Raw genomic sequence first — 14,580 nt, forward strand, 5'->3', positions numbered from 1 at the left:
CAGGCACCTTCTCTGCAGGGAGGGGGAAGGAGCAACAGCTTGTGCATCCCTTTGATGCCACAGAATTGCTCTTTTAAGTAGCCTCCAGTGTACAGAAGGCTACTCCCTGCACTCCTCACAGGGGGATGACTAGGAACTGTTTTGTCCTCAACAAAAACCAAAATCTGGGGGTCCTTACTCATATAGTGGGAACAATGGGCAAAGCCATATATCTGGCTTATCACATTCACTCTGAAAAAGTAAGAAAAAGCAACAAGTCAAAATAACAGTCAGGTTTGCAGCCGAAGTCTCGGGCGGACAGGGCTAAGCCACCACCCAGTGATCAAATATATTAACCTTGTTAAAAGTTCATACGACGTCATCCTCCTATTAAAGGTCGCAGGTTTGTATTAAGCGTAGGAACAAATCAATGTTTGTCTCATTGTAAACAAAACTCTAAGATATAATGAATATGAATGCTATTTAACTCTTTACCTCATCTGAATGCTGCGGAGATGATGCCATACTCTTCAAACAAGCAACAATCTGTGCTTTGGTGGATGACGGATTTGGGACCTGGAGTTTGGTATCCAACAAAGACAGGAGGAAAGGGATCACATTTGCTCGAAGCCCTTGTTCAACAAGAGCCGGACCAGACACTCCACCTTCAGAAAATAAATTATGTAGTGCTTCACAGGACACGCCGACCACGTCCGGACGTAATTTCATCGCTGCCACGAGGCCCGAGATGACTTCGGTTCCTTCTAGTATATTACTGCATACCTGTAAAAAAAGGCAAGGAAATGGAAATTTACATTAGAACATTTGTTTTATTTGAGACTTCTCATACCATTGATTAGTAATAAAGTCTATTTGAGATTTCTATGATCATGAATAAATAATTTACATATAAAATCTTTTACATGCTAATTAATGTGGTTCTTCACCTTCCAATGTAAGTAAACAATTTATTCTTCTAAGCCCTTTATTTTTTACACATTTTCCCATCTTATCATACCTTACACTCCATCACAAACAGCACATTATCTCTTTAGTAATCCTACGAACTCATGGCACAATTATTATGTTTTCTTACTACTGCTTACTCTTCAAAAACATTTGACACGTTCTACTTCTCATTCTAAATTTACTAATTCCTTAAAGTAAAAGGACAATCCTTCCAGAACTTCATTTGGAAATGTTATAATACTACGTATATAACTTGATTACAGTTTACTTTTCTTAAAAGTATGTTCTCAAAAATACCCCTAATTGATTAATACCTACGACATCTTCTACTTTGATTATCTTATTCTTGTGTATCCCTTGATATTCAGGCAATAAATTAAAAGAATTACCATTTAAGAGTAGGTTATGCCAAATGATCTTTGCAACTTGATAGGGGGACAGACAAAGACTCCCATATAATTAATTCAGTTGATGAGGCCACATTGATACCACCTAATAATACAGGGATCTGCTCAAGATATAAGGAAAAGCAAAATATCTTCTATTTTGTCTACTGATAGAGTTTGACATTAATTCCTTATATATATATCAAAGCTGAACTGTTTTAACCACCAAATATCACTGTCTTATATATATATATCGAAGCTGAACTGTTTTAACCACCAAATATTACTGTTATCATTATTAGCCAAGCTATAGCCCTAGTTGGAAAAGGAGAATGCTACAAGAACAAAGGTTCCAACAGGGGAAACTGCCCAGCACAGAAAGGAAATAGAGAAATAATGAATAAACTATAAATGAGAAATATATGATATATAAAATATATTAAGTAACAACTTTAAAGGGTACCAGTGTACAAAATAACCACCAGATACTAACGTATCAAAAGACCCTGATGACCAACCTGGTTGAACGTGAATTGGTGAGTAGTTAAAGCAGCGGCTCTAGCCACGGGAAGGCATTTAGACGGGAGGTACGACACTATTCGCGGAATGTGACCCAGCTGAGGTAAGTATTCTAAGAGGTTGCGCTGAGCCGAGAGGACCATAACAATACTATTAAGCACCAGTTCTAAAGTGTCATCCTGCGGAGAAAAACAATCCGTTAATAATTGTGTTAAGGAACTGATAAGAGGAGAATTCAATTGTTTTATATAAAAGCCGGATCTTTGAAGAAAGAACTTTACCTTTAAGAAAATACATTTAAAGATATTGTTATATGAAATAATACATAGCAAATAATCATGACAATTTTACAAGACTAGTTATTTAGTGGTCATAGATTCTGTCTTCAAGAAGTTACACACCAATTAATATTTGAAATGAAACTTATTTTAGTCATATTGACAAAACAATTTTAAAGCAATTAAAGTTTGCTCTTTCCAATACTTACATCACCACCTCCCTTGGCAAACAGATCTAATAGAGCATCCAACAGGTCGGAAACAAACTGCTTAGGCTTGCGCAAAACCCAGGTGGGACTGGATACCAGTAGTCGGAGATACACTCCCCCGACAACCACTTCTCCGGACGTCGATGATAAAGTGATATCTTCGGGGAACTTCCATACAGCGTTGGGGTCGTCACGCTGTTGCACGTGAATTCTAAAAAAAAAGATAAAAATTTTCATGGTGACAGGAAATTTGACAGAACTCTCCTACATTTTATAATAAGATCTGAAAGTATTTAAATTCTCACAATAATATCTAATAACTATAGCAAATTCAGATGTTTTCAACATTAAACAGCTTTGTTTCCAAGAAAAAAATAAAATACAGATAGCTATAAAACATTAAGCTGAACAGCACTATAGTCAATTCTTTCCTTTTAGCTCGGAAAAGTTTCCTGATCGCTGATTGGTTGGACAAGATACAGTAATTCTAACCAATAAGATAGCAGGAATTCTAACCAATAAGATAGCAGGAAACTTTTCCGAGCTAAAAGGGCACCGCTGCGACTCTGTGCAAAAGCACCTCGTTAAAAAAAATTGAGTATACTCATATGTTTGTAATACAGTACTGTATAAATAGAACATATAGAATAAAATGCATGGTATATATAAAAAAAAAATTATTGTTACAAAGGACAGATCCATTTTTTTTTAAATAAAATCTTTTAACATCACTAGAGGAACTAATAAAATAAGTTTTGAAAGGCCTAATTTCAACAATCTTGAGAAATCCAATCAGCATATGCAAACATTTGGATCTACTGTATATGTACACATTGTCCATCCATATACCAAAGGCACTTCCCCCAACTTTGGGGGGTAGCCGACAACAACAAGAAACAAAACAAAAAAGGGGACCTCTACTCTCTACGTTCCTCCAGCCTAACCAGGGACTCAGCCGAGTTCAGCTGGTACTGCTAGGGTGCCACAGCCCAACCTCCCACATTTCCACCACAGATGAAGCTTCATACTGCTGAGTCCCCTACTGCTGCTACCTCCGCGGTCATCTAAGGCACCGGAGGAAGCAGCAGTCACAATCGCTCGCCATTCATTCCTATTTCTCGCACGCTCTTTTGCCTCTCTCACATTAGTTTCTTTAGCATTAGAATAGGTGATGTAATTTAAAAAAAAAAAAAAAAAAAAAAAAGATTTGTAAATACTTTACAGTACATAGCTTTCAGAAACTTCCGTAAGCTTCATACACCTTTTTCCCTTTGATTTATAAAATTCTAACATTACTGTTTTTTTCCAAGCCCAGACTTCCTCACCTATTAATTTTAGAGCATCAAAAAGGTAACTTACTCATCGACTAATTTCTCAACAGTTGCAGAAACTTTTTGTCTGGACTCGTCCGTCCATATCAATTCCGGATTTTCGTGCTGGGCTTCGTACATGTGGACGGCCGTGGTCGGGGAATCTCTCATCTGGTCGACCAGGGCACTGGGAAGGATCTTGTTCAGGATGAGTCTCACTCGAGGACCAACCAGTTTGTCGCAGGTCATCTTGCCCATGAGTTCCGCGGTCTTCTCGCGGACGTCGCTGTCGTCGGAGGAGCAGAATATGTTGAGGAGGTACATGACGGCGCCTGAAGGAGAAGGAGAGAGAGACAGTTTTCCAGGAATTAAATTTCGTTGAAAGAAAATCATGATTAAATATATAAAAGATAAACACCTTCTTCAGTATTAAAACCTAATGCTAGGAAGACTACTTAAAGAATTATACATTGATGACTTGAAATATGTATATTTCAAGACGTATAAATTAATATATAAATGATAATACAGTTCCTATGTTTTTTATCCTTCAAAAAAACTGAACAATCCAAGTTGTTTGTAATACAAACAGATACACAAAAAAATAATTTATAATCTTCACTGGCATTAAAGTTTTTGATAAATAGTAGAATCGATAAGAAAATTTAGCATATGGACAAATATTTTACTTATTTAATCAATAAAAGTATATATATAACCTAAATTTAATAAGACGCACAAGGTCAAAATGCCGACAGTCAAGAAAACTAAAGTCTCACCTTTATTTAGGGCTTCCTTCACTATCTTGGTGTTGGACATCAACGCGTGTAAAATGTTGAGAGACATCATACGATCAGGTACCAGAGCCGGAGAGTGTAGCGCCAACATCAGGTATACCAACACCTGGAAAATTAAAAGATCGTTAACACCCTAAAGCAGTGGGAGTAGAAAGTTGAATGCCCATCGTGTCGTATACCTGATAGACAAAGGTGTACCAGATAGAAATGAAATAACAGAATCTTCTACTAGAAGTACAGTGAACCCTCACTACTTCGCGGTTCGACCATCGCGGATTCACCACTTCGCGGATTTTTTTCATAACCCATGTATATACATATATCGCGGATTTTCCGGAAATATAAAAAATACCGCGATGTGACCGATGGTGCAGATTGGAGAAAGTAAGGAAAACTGAATCATGATTGATTTTCAATATAAATGAAACTTTGAGGAGCAACAAAGATATCATTTGTTAGAGAGATATAGAGAGGTAAGGAATGAGAGGTAGTGAAAAGTAGCCCACAGAGAGAGAGAGAGAGAGAGAGAGAGAGAGAGGAGAGAGAGAGAGAGAGAGAGAGAGAGAGAGAGAGAGAGAGAGAGAGAGAGAGAGAGTTTAAATGTAATAAACAAAAAAATTTGATAGGTTATAACACATTGGTGCTTATGTAATATCAACTGTATACTGTAGATGGTTTGAATAAGTTAAGAAATGGTATAAACAATACTTTGTTAGTGTATTCGTACACACTCAAGAGCGGCAGCTAGATGACAGCTGATCTAATCACAGCCAAAAGTAAAACAAAAAGAAGTCAACAATACTCGATTTTTAAAACACACCCGAAATTTAAAAACAAAAGAACACGCTTTCTTAATGTGCAATTAACTATTTAAAGAGTGGCAATTTTCTAGAATAAAATGATATTTCCCAAAAAATAGTGGTTTGCTGATGAAATCGGATGCCGTATTTTTAACTATGATTGAAATGGATGTAGACTCGGCCTAATTTTTTTGTTTCGTATTTAATTGACACTAAGAAAACTAATTTTAGTTTCTTCATCTAAATGTAAGTATTGTATAACACGAAGAGAGAGAGAGAGAGAGAATGAATCAGCTGTTGTAATCAAATGGCGTGTTTTTGTTTCGTGAGAATTTCATCGCCACGACTATAACAACAACATACTGTACTGAACTTTACAGTATTTTACAGACTACTGTAATATGATAAAGTAAAATATTTATAATCTATTTTATATGAAATGGGGCTATTTTTTTTGTTTAAAATTTACATTTACGTATGTAAAACAACTCTCTCTCTCTCTCTCTCTCTCTCTCTCTCTCTCTCTCTCTCTCTCTCTCTCTCTCTCTCTCTCTCTCTCGTAGATTGTTTTCCTGCTTTGCTACATATGTATGATTTTATATAGATACGGTAAATAATATTTGTAATAACATATTTTATAAAAGCTTTTACTGTAATATCATTATTTATCACTTTCATCATGCGCGTTAAATTCCTTAGTTTGTTTACTGAGCGTACTTTATGACGCCGTCGTTTCAGGCGGCGTCATAAAGAAAAACATTTCATTTGGAAGTCCTAAGAAAAATTAAGTAAAACATTAGTAATAACCAAATCAACATACTGTACTGAATAATCAATATAATCGATGCAAAAACTAACCTATACACAAATGTGTAAATGCGTTTGTTTCTTCATAATAATCAGAGATAAACGTAAACAAAACATTGGTTGCCATTTTTTTATCGTGCTTTTTGGCGTGGTTAGGAAACGCATGATATAAAGTCGCCTTTAATATTTGTGCCTGTTTTAGTTTAGGGTACGTTAGTACATGCATTAAGTGTTCTGTACATTAAAGGGTAGTTTGTTAACAGTACTACATACAAGGGAAGGTTTTAAAAGTCTGAATATACATGTTGAAATAAATAGGTAAATATGGTGTCACTACTTCGCGGATTTTCACCTATCGCGGCCGGGTCTGGAACCTATCTACCGCGATAAACGAGGGTTCACTGTATTGTCAGATCTATCATACGAACACTGAATTTACCAAGAATTTATAAAATCACGTGGATAGTTGTCATTCAAATGGAGGTTCAAATTGGAAGTATATAAGAACAAACTCCACAAGACTAACACAACTTGAACCTAACTATAAGGTTGTTCATCACTATCTCTAAAATATAGAGTAGTACCCTCTTTACCTCAATTCGACACAGGTCGGCTCTGACTTATGTCGCTCATCATTAAATACTATGTACAAAAATAAAGTCCATGTTATGCCGATTTGCCTGACCTAATGTAGGTTTCTACATCGTAAAATAATGAATAAGTACTGTGCTTTACAATAATGATTTCACATAGAAGCTTATTACTATATGTATCTGTATTTATAAAATGATAGCAGGTTGTAAGTACTTTTTTGTGTTCAGTACATACACAGGGAACGTATAAATCTATTTATAAGGCGAAAATAGACTAGCTTCAGGTCCCTTCAAACCTATTAACATGGTCAAGATATTACTGTACCAAGAAGTCATGCAAAGTTAATATTTCCTAAATTTCTAATGTTTTTCTTTCCCTAACTACTATGCATTAATCATTTACATAAAAGAATATTTGTCTTGAGCAGTATTTTATGAATACATTTTCTTCTTTCCCTAACTACTATGCATTAATCATTTACATAAAAGAATATTTGTCTTGAGCAGTATTTTATGAATACATTTTCCTTCTGGTGTCTTCTAATGACAAAGACACCCAAACCTTTACCTCGGATCCAGCAATGTCGCTAACGCAGTCCGCATTTCCCGTGACCCCTTCGATCACTGCTAAAACACTCTGCTGCACAGCCACGCAGCCTTCTAAACGTAGTAACGAGAACAGCAGCTTGAAGTGACCGATGCACTGCATTTCCACACCTGAAATAATATGGAATCTTGTTACTTCGTTATAACCGATATGTAAATATGTGGTCTACACAGACATGCATTTTAGGCAGGAATTAAAGAGATTAAATAATACATATAATGAAAACATTAGAAAGGAAAATTAAAACAAAGAAAGAATTCAAATGTCAGTGAATCCTATTTCAACAATGATTGAGCAATATCCCAGTAACAGTTAAAAACTCGTAAAAGTAAAAATAAAATACTTTTAGCTAACCAACATATCTCATACTAATACACTTTTATTAGTTGTAAAAAAATTAAATAAAAATGTCAAACTTTAAATTGAATAACCACCAACATACTCGAGAAAAACGTTCACATCTTCACTACCATGGTAAGTGACCAAGTGACAGGCAAATAGACCTGCCACCAACTTCCCTCATTAAATTTTTAACAGTTAAATTCCAGCTATTAAAGAACGAGGGTTTGTATATGCGTAAAATCAAACCTAAATTATGGACAAATGAAAGACAGAATCCAAACTCACCGATTAGCGAGAGATACTTACAGGATTTCAGCAGATAAAAACCTGTAGTCATTGAAGGTTACAAACAAGATTTTTCAATAAGGATGCTAGAAAGTTGAAATGGATATGTCATGCTATGAAAAGTATGAAAAGGTACTGAATATGCTGGCGACTGAAAACTGTCTGGGATTAATGAGCTTAAGAGGTTGGTGAAACTCTGATGTTAAAAGTACACTGCAAATACACAAAGTTTGAAGCAGGTCATCTGTACCTACCGATGTGTCTTCCTCTTCTGTCCGGACGACGAAACACAAATGGTTTTGGGAACATCTGAGACCACGAATGTGAATCCAAATTGGTGTTTGCAATGAAAACGTTGGTCGGTATCATCCAAGGGGACTTGTTCATTCACGACTACTTACACTTCGAGGTAATGGTTTATCCGTTTTAGATTTATGGAACTACCCGGTACTTACAATGAGAAACTACTTTCCTCAAAGATAATCCTATCTAAAAGGCTTTTCATCCTTAAAAGCTAACTGACAAACTATCCAATAACAGAAAGAAGCTGAAGCCCAGATTTGTAAAACCGAAAATTTCTTTGGAATCAAAATCTACACGTGTTCAACTGGCAGCACATATGCAACACGCAATACAATTAGTTGTTTTAATCACCGCAACCAGAAAAGCAGTTCTCAATATTCTTTAACTACTGACTTTTGAGCATAACAGTACTGCACTGAATGCCAATAGAAATAAAAATTAAAATAAAAAGTAATTTCTGATATTTCTATAACTTCACCAACAAACTACAAGAAAACCACAGCCAAAGAAATGACCAGGCATAGAACACACGTTAGAAATAGCCATACAGAAAAATATCGTAAAAACACATATGCTTCATACGCAGAAGGGATAAATATGGAAAATTGTAATAGCTAGCACACAAACACCACTCCATTACAGTACTGTACAGTACTTTCTAGGGATTGAAGCTAATGCAAAACCTTTATTAGTGTACTATTTGTTACATACCAGCATGATAGTGGTAAAAATAAGTTTTGGGAATTTTTAATTCATATGAAACATGGTAAAAACAATGCATTCAGCTTTGGGATTATTTTGAATGCTCCAGAATTATTCTCATTTTCTTTTTGGCATTTGTAAGTATGTGAGAGTCTTCTATTTCCTACCAAGACTTGACAATAAAAAAGAACTGTAATAGATTGAAAACAACATAAAAACAAAAGAGATTAGCAATATCACTCAAGCATGGACATTGTTTATATATGATAGAAAGGCTGGCTCCTTGTAGAGAAAGATAAAATATTGTACAAAAAAATCTATTTGCCCCAAGACTTCTTGCTTGAATGCTAAAGAGGAAGACAACCTCTTATTTTTCATATTTTTCCTACCAAGACCTTGACAATAAAAATGGCACTATGTAATAGTAAAAAAATCTAAAGAAATTCTCAAAATTACTCAAAGCATGGACATAGTTTATACATTATATGATAGATTGGTCGTCTCACTATGGCTAATGAAGAGAAAATATCGTACAAAAAATTCTATTTGTCCAAAAGATCTCTGCATACACAAATGCTAAACAGGAGGACTAGCTGTTAGTTCATGTTTTTTTTTTTTTTTACCAATATCATGCTACTCCAAGAAATACCATACTGCTTAAAGAGCAATCTCTATAATACCTGGAATCTGGTCCTTTCTTACCATAAGACTGTATACTCCCTGTAAGCCATGGTTAAAATTAGAAGAAGTACAGTGCCTTACATGAAAAACTTAAAAACAGAAATGAAAATAAGTCAGAATAATTTTATTCTAAACACAAGTGATAAAATAGAAAAAAAATCATAAAGAAAAGATAAAAAATTAGAAACAAACTTGAAAATCTATAATAATCAGAAGACAAAAAATGAAAAGATATAAAAATAGAAACACAAACTCGGAAATCTATAATAATCAGAAGAAGACTAGTGATTGCACTTACCAGGGTTATTATTTATCACAAAATTAAAAACAAAAACTAAAATAATAATCAGAAGGACCATTGACTACACTTACCGGGATTATTTTTTATCACATTAACCAGCGCTCTCAACGCATCGCCGACGCGTGCGAGCCTCGGGTGAGAGACCGACGCCGACGAGATGGACAGAAGCGAGTGTACGTACTGAGTCTCTCCTCCAATGTACTGGAGCAACTCCTGTGTCAGATCTTTCGGATTCTGCAGGTCATAAAAGGAAAAATATAATATAGATAGATGATAACAAGATAATAAATAATATACAGTGATGCCTCAGGATACGAAAGTAATCCGTTTAGGATACGGTTTCGTATCCTGATTTTTTCGTATCCTGAGTCGCGTTTTACATGTAAATAGCCTAATCCGTTCCAAGCCTTACAAAAAGTCACCTTTTCTTTCATAAACACGCTAAACTGTAGTAATAAACATGCAATGCAGCCATTTCTATCATTCAATAATTAACCCAACCGTTAAAAACAGCCTAATCCATTCCAGAAACCACCATGAGATTATTCAATAATGTAGTTATAGCCTAGTTATCCCCTCCAAGCCCTAAGAAAACGGTCCATTTTCTTTACTACTGTATAAAAGTTACGGTACTGTATGTAAAGCATTTGGATCAGTGAAGGTGTATTGTTACCTGTACACCTAAATTAAAGGTTGATACCCTGAAAAAAAAAGGTACTGTACTCTCGGTGACGAGTTGGGATCTCGTAAGCTTTTCGTATCCTGAAAATTTTTTCGTATACTGGGGCATAAAAATCTTTGTATCGCTTTTCGTATCCTGAATTTTTCGTAAGCAGAAACTTTCGTATCCAGAGGTATCACTGTATATACTTTATAATGGATGACAGTTTTCTTGCTGTGTGGAAGTCAGTAAAATTTACCACTGGAATGTATCATAAATCCAAAACTTTTTTTGATTACAGCAATGTAATTCACATATTATTAAAAATAAAAAAAATCTTGAGTTGCATGTGCTGTAATATGTCTAGGCAAAATTGCAACTAATTTTTTTAAATGCTGATAAATAGCTGATAGAAAACTATAATATTGCTTTACAAAAACATTTCGTCTGTCCTCAGCATCTAAAAACAAGAATACAAAAATAAAAAATCTAAGTTGCAGATTTCTTAACTGACTGATCCATTACAAGTATGTCAACTTCATCACCAGAACTCCATCCCAGGCATAAATAAAGAACACTGTTAACCCTTTTACCCCCAAAGGACGTACTGGTACGTTTCACAAAACTCATCCCTTTACCCCTATGGACGTACCAGTACGTCCTTGCAAAAAACTGCTATTTATATTTTCTTTTGCATATTTTTGATAACTTTTTTGAGAAACTTCAGGCATTTTCCAAAAGAATGAGATCAACCTGACCTTTCTATGACAAAAATTAAGGCTGTTAGAGCAATTTGAAAAAAATATACTGCAAAATGTACTTGAAAAAAAAAAATAACCCCTGGGGGTTAAAGGCTGGAAATTTCCAAATAGCCTGGGGGTAAAAGGGTTAAAGACTGAAGGTTTGTATCCGTGTAAGAATGACTAACAAGTCAAACTACACATACAGAGTAGAAAGGGAAAACTTCGGAAACTGAGAAGATAGTCAACGAGTATTACCTGTATTGGGAATGTTGACTGTTCGTTGTAGATTCTAATAAAGACTCCTCCGATGACCAGTTCGTCTTTATGCGCGTCAAACTCGAAGGCAGCGCCGTACTCCGGATCCGACTCCCCCGTTCGCACGTGAGACTGCTGGTTCACATTGAGGAAGTCCAGGAGCTGCATGCGAGTTCCATTATCCCAAATCAAATAGGGAGTTTCTACGTTACTCGTCAAGAGCTTGAGAACCTTTAGGGGATTAAGATTATTGTGAATTCACATTATGATCAACGTAACGATAAAATAACATATAAACTTTATTATTCTTATCAAAAACAGGTATAAGGACAACTCTACTTGATAAATAAGACTATTTATGGCTTTCTTTTGTTTTATGACCTTATTTTGTGAGCAAGATAGAATCTGTGTCATCTACGACAGCAAAAAGATAACTTCTTCCCACTAGTGCTACATACTATGAGATAAAATCTATTTTACAAAAAATTCTATTTCATCATCATTTAGGATATCAAATGGAAGAATACAAAAGATGATAGGCCATTAAAATAATTCTTAAAAGTAACAGTATCATCCCAGCCTCTTACTTCTTCCGGACTCCTTTCTGGTATCAGCGATACTACGTACGACGTCAGCAGCCTCTGCAGAACGGCATGAATAACGGTGTTGACAGGAGTGGTCTCGGCCTCTTGACTAAATAAGCCCGCCAAGCGGCCGCTAGCACGAAGAGCTAGCTTGGCTAATCTGTTACACATTTCCTGTATAAAAAATATTCATGCAAACTCTACAAAAGCTATTATTAGTGACTTATCTTAATACAATGGCAAAGTTTTCTATGTACCCAAAAATAAAAAAGATACCCCTTCAGGAGAGGGTAAGATGAGTAAAAAAGAAACTCTAACCAGAAAATTTCCACATTAATTGTTCCATATACTGTAATACATATACAAAGTGCACTGTTTATCCCTTTCGCTAGTGGAATAAATAAAAAGGTTTCTGAATACAAGCAAAATAAACCTTTTATAAACTTATGGCAACAAAAAGTTAGAGAGACTACTAAAAGTGTTTGTTAAAGTATATAAAGTTGAAAGTGAATGCTAACAAAATAATTTTGACGTCGATAGAAAATAGAAAGATGAGTATTCAATATTTCTGTAGAAGGAAGAATGGAAACAACTGATTAATATATTTAGCTGTGAATACAGTACCAGTAATAGATGATGAAAGGATAAGGGGTGATAAATCACAGAGTAGAAGAGCATGATCTCTGCAGTGTTTAAAAGAAAAATATGAAGTAAATGTAACAAATTATGTACAAATGAATAGACTGCAAAGTCAAAACTCCCTTGAGGACCTGTTAAGACGAATAGTTTAAACAGTGGATGTAAAGTAAAAGTAACAAAATAAAATGTGAAACAACGCAGATATAGTACGATTCAATCAGGTGAGTGAAAAGATGGATCGGTATTTTTATATGGTTTGATCACAATGAGAGACACAAAAGGTTAATAAAAATTGATTTGTAGATTTTGGGTTACATGTTTCAATACTGAAGCTTGGTAACCCCCTTCCACACCGAGGTTCAAGAAGGTGGAAAGCAAATTGGAAGAAAAGAAAGGGGAACATAAGTGAGGCAAAAGGAAGATGAGACACTGTAAAATCCCTTTTGATGGTAACTACAACTTGGGAACAAGTAGTTAATGAAAAGCTCTTATACGTTGAAACTTTGATGGGATTAATGGAACTTGGATTAAATAGCCCTACACAAGGCCTGGGGAGGCCATTCATTACCTAAGCACAATAGAGGGAAAATCTTCATTTATACTATAGAGTAAAAGTTAAGAGGTAAGACAGTAAGATGGGATAAAGGAAGTGAAAACACGGGTGAAGTAAAAGGACAAACTACAGCAAGCGATGGAAGGAACAACAAAGACCATTAAATAATGCCTACAGTACACCATTTGAGGTGCAATAATGGTACTAACCCTCTGAGGGTTGAAACTTTAGGAAGAAAAAAGGTAAACCAAGACCATTGGGGTGGAAATTACCTGCTGGTTCGAGTCTTCGGATTTGCTGACGCCACCCTCGTCCAGAGTGTAATCGTAGGAGAATAGGAATAGTAAGAGGTGCCAGATGACTCCCGCCTGAAGAAGATTCATCTGAAGGATCTGGTCCACGGCCAGAGCCGAGACGCACTCCACGCCAACGAGGCACACGCGAAGTAAACTCTGTGGGAATAAGAAAGTCATAAGTTATTCTTCGAGTGTCACTCACGAACTGCTCGGCAATGAAAAACAATTTAATTTGATTAATTATTTAAAAATTATTCTTCTTTTGTCACTTACGAACTGCCTTGGCTATGAAAAACAATTTAATTTGATTAATTATTTAAAAATTCTTCTTCTTATCTCCATGGGTCATTGTGAATGTCACTGACCATGCAATGTATTTTTTTTATAACTTTAAATATTATTTCCCAAATCTGGCAGTATATTTATACATGCAAAGACTTATAATGCAGTATACATGACTGCACTGTATTAAATAAAATATATCTATATCAATGAAAGATATGAATAAATAAGAAGACTTTGCAAGAATAATAAATGTAGTATGCATGTAACTTAAACTAAACAACTAGGAAGAGTATTTTTTTACTCCTAGGTTAAACTAGCCATCTTGGTTTCTGCCATTCAAACACATTTGTATAGTTTATCAGAATGATAATAGTTCCAAGAGTCTGCTGAGAAAGTGACCCCTAAATACTGTATGAGGTCCACTTAAAAACAAGACATGAATTATAATGTATATAACTTACATTAAGTAATGTATTATTGGAAATCTTCTGGTATTTTTGTACTGTAAACTAACCTTAGTACTTTTACATGTTTAAAAATGGAGAAAAGAAGAAATGAGAATCCAAAATACTGTACAAAGTAACTAAAAAATCCCCAAAAAATGACTATATTAAACAGTATCAAGGAAAGTAAACCGATAGAATTGAACTCTTCAATCTTAAAAAAAAAAAAAAAAGTCTGGCAAATGACAGACAG

At 35.1% G+C, this 14,580-nt stretch overlaps 1 protein-coding gene across 1 annotated transcript in view; it reads right to left on the reverse strand.

The window, feature by feature from the left end:
• Positions 1 to 14,580, reverse strand: part of LOC137635869 (dnaJ homolog subfamily C member 13-like) — a 113,449-nt gene that overhangs the window by 5,060 nt on the left and 93,809 nt on the right. Inside the window, exons 29-38 of the mRNA XM_068368302.1 lie at positions 13,576 to 13,755; positions 12,115 to 12,285; positions 11,528 to 11,758; positions 9,940 to 10,102; positions 7,216 to 7,364; positions 4,430 to 4,553; positions 3,700 to 3,982; positions 2,341 to 2,551; positions 1,853 to 2,032; positions 475 to 762 (exon numbers count right to left, since the gene is read on the reverse strand). Of these exons, the coding sequence (XP_068224403.1) occupies positions 475 to 762; positions 1,853 to 2,032; positions 2,341 to 2,551; positions 3,700 to 3,982; positions 4,430 to 4,553; positions 7,216 to 7,364; positions 9,940 to 10,102; positions 11,528 to 11,758; positions 12,115 to 12,285; positions 13,576 to 13,755 (1,980 nt within the window). The remainder of the gene's footprint in view (positions 1 to 474; positions 763 to 1,852; positions 2,033 to 2,340; positions 2,552 to 3,699; positions 3,983 to 4,429; positions 4,554 to 7,215; positions 7,365 to 9,939; positions 10,103 to 11,527; positions 11,759 to 12,114; positions 12,286 to 13,575; positions 13,756 to 14,580) is intronic.

This window comes from Palaemon carinicauda, unplaced genomic scaffold (genome assembly GCF_036898095.1).
Source record: "Palaemon carinicauda isolate YSFRI2023 unplaced genomic scaffold, ASM3689809v2 scaffold187, whole genome shotgun sequence".
NCBI classification, from domain to species: Eukaryota; Metazoa; Arthropoda; class Malacostraca; order Decapoda; family Palaemonidae; genus Palaemon; species Palaemon carinicauda.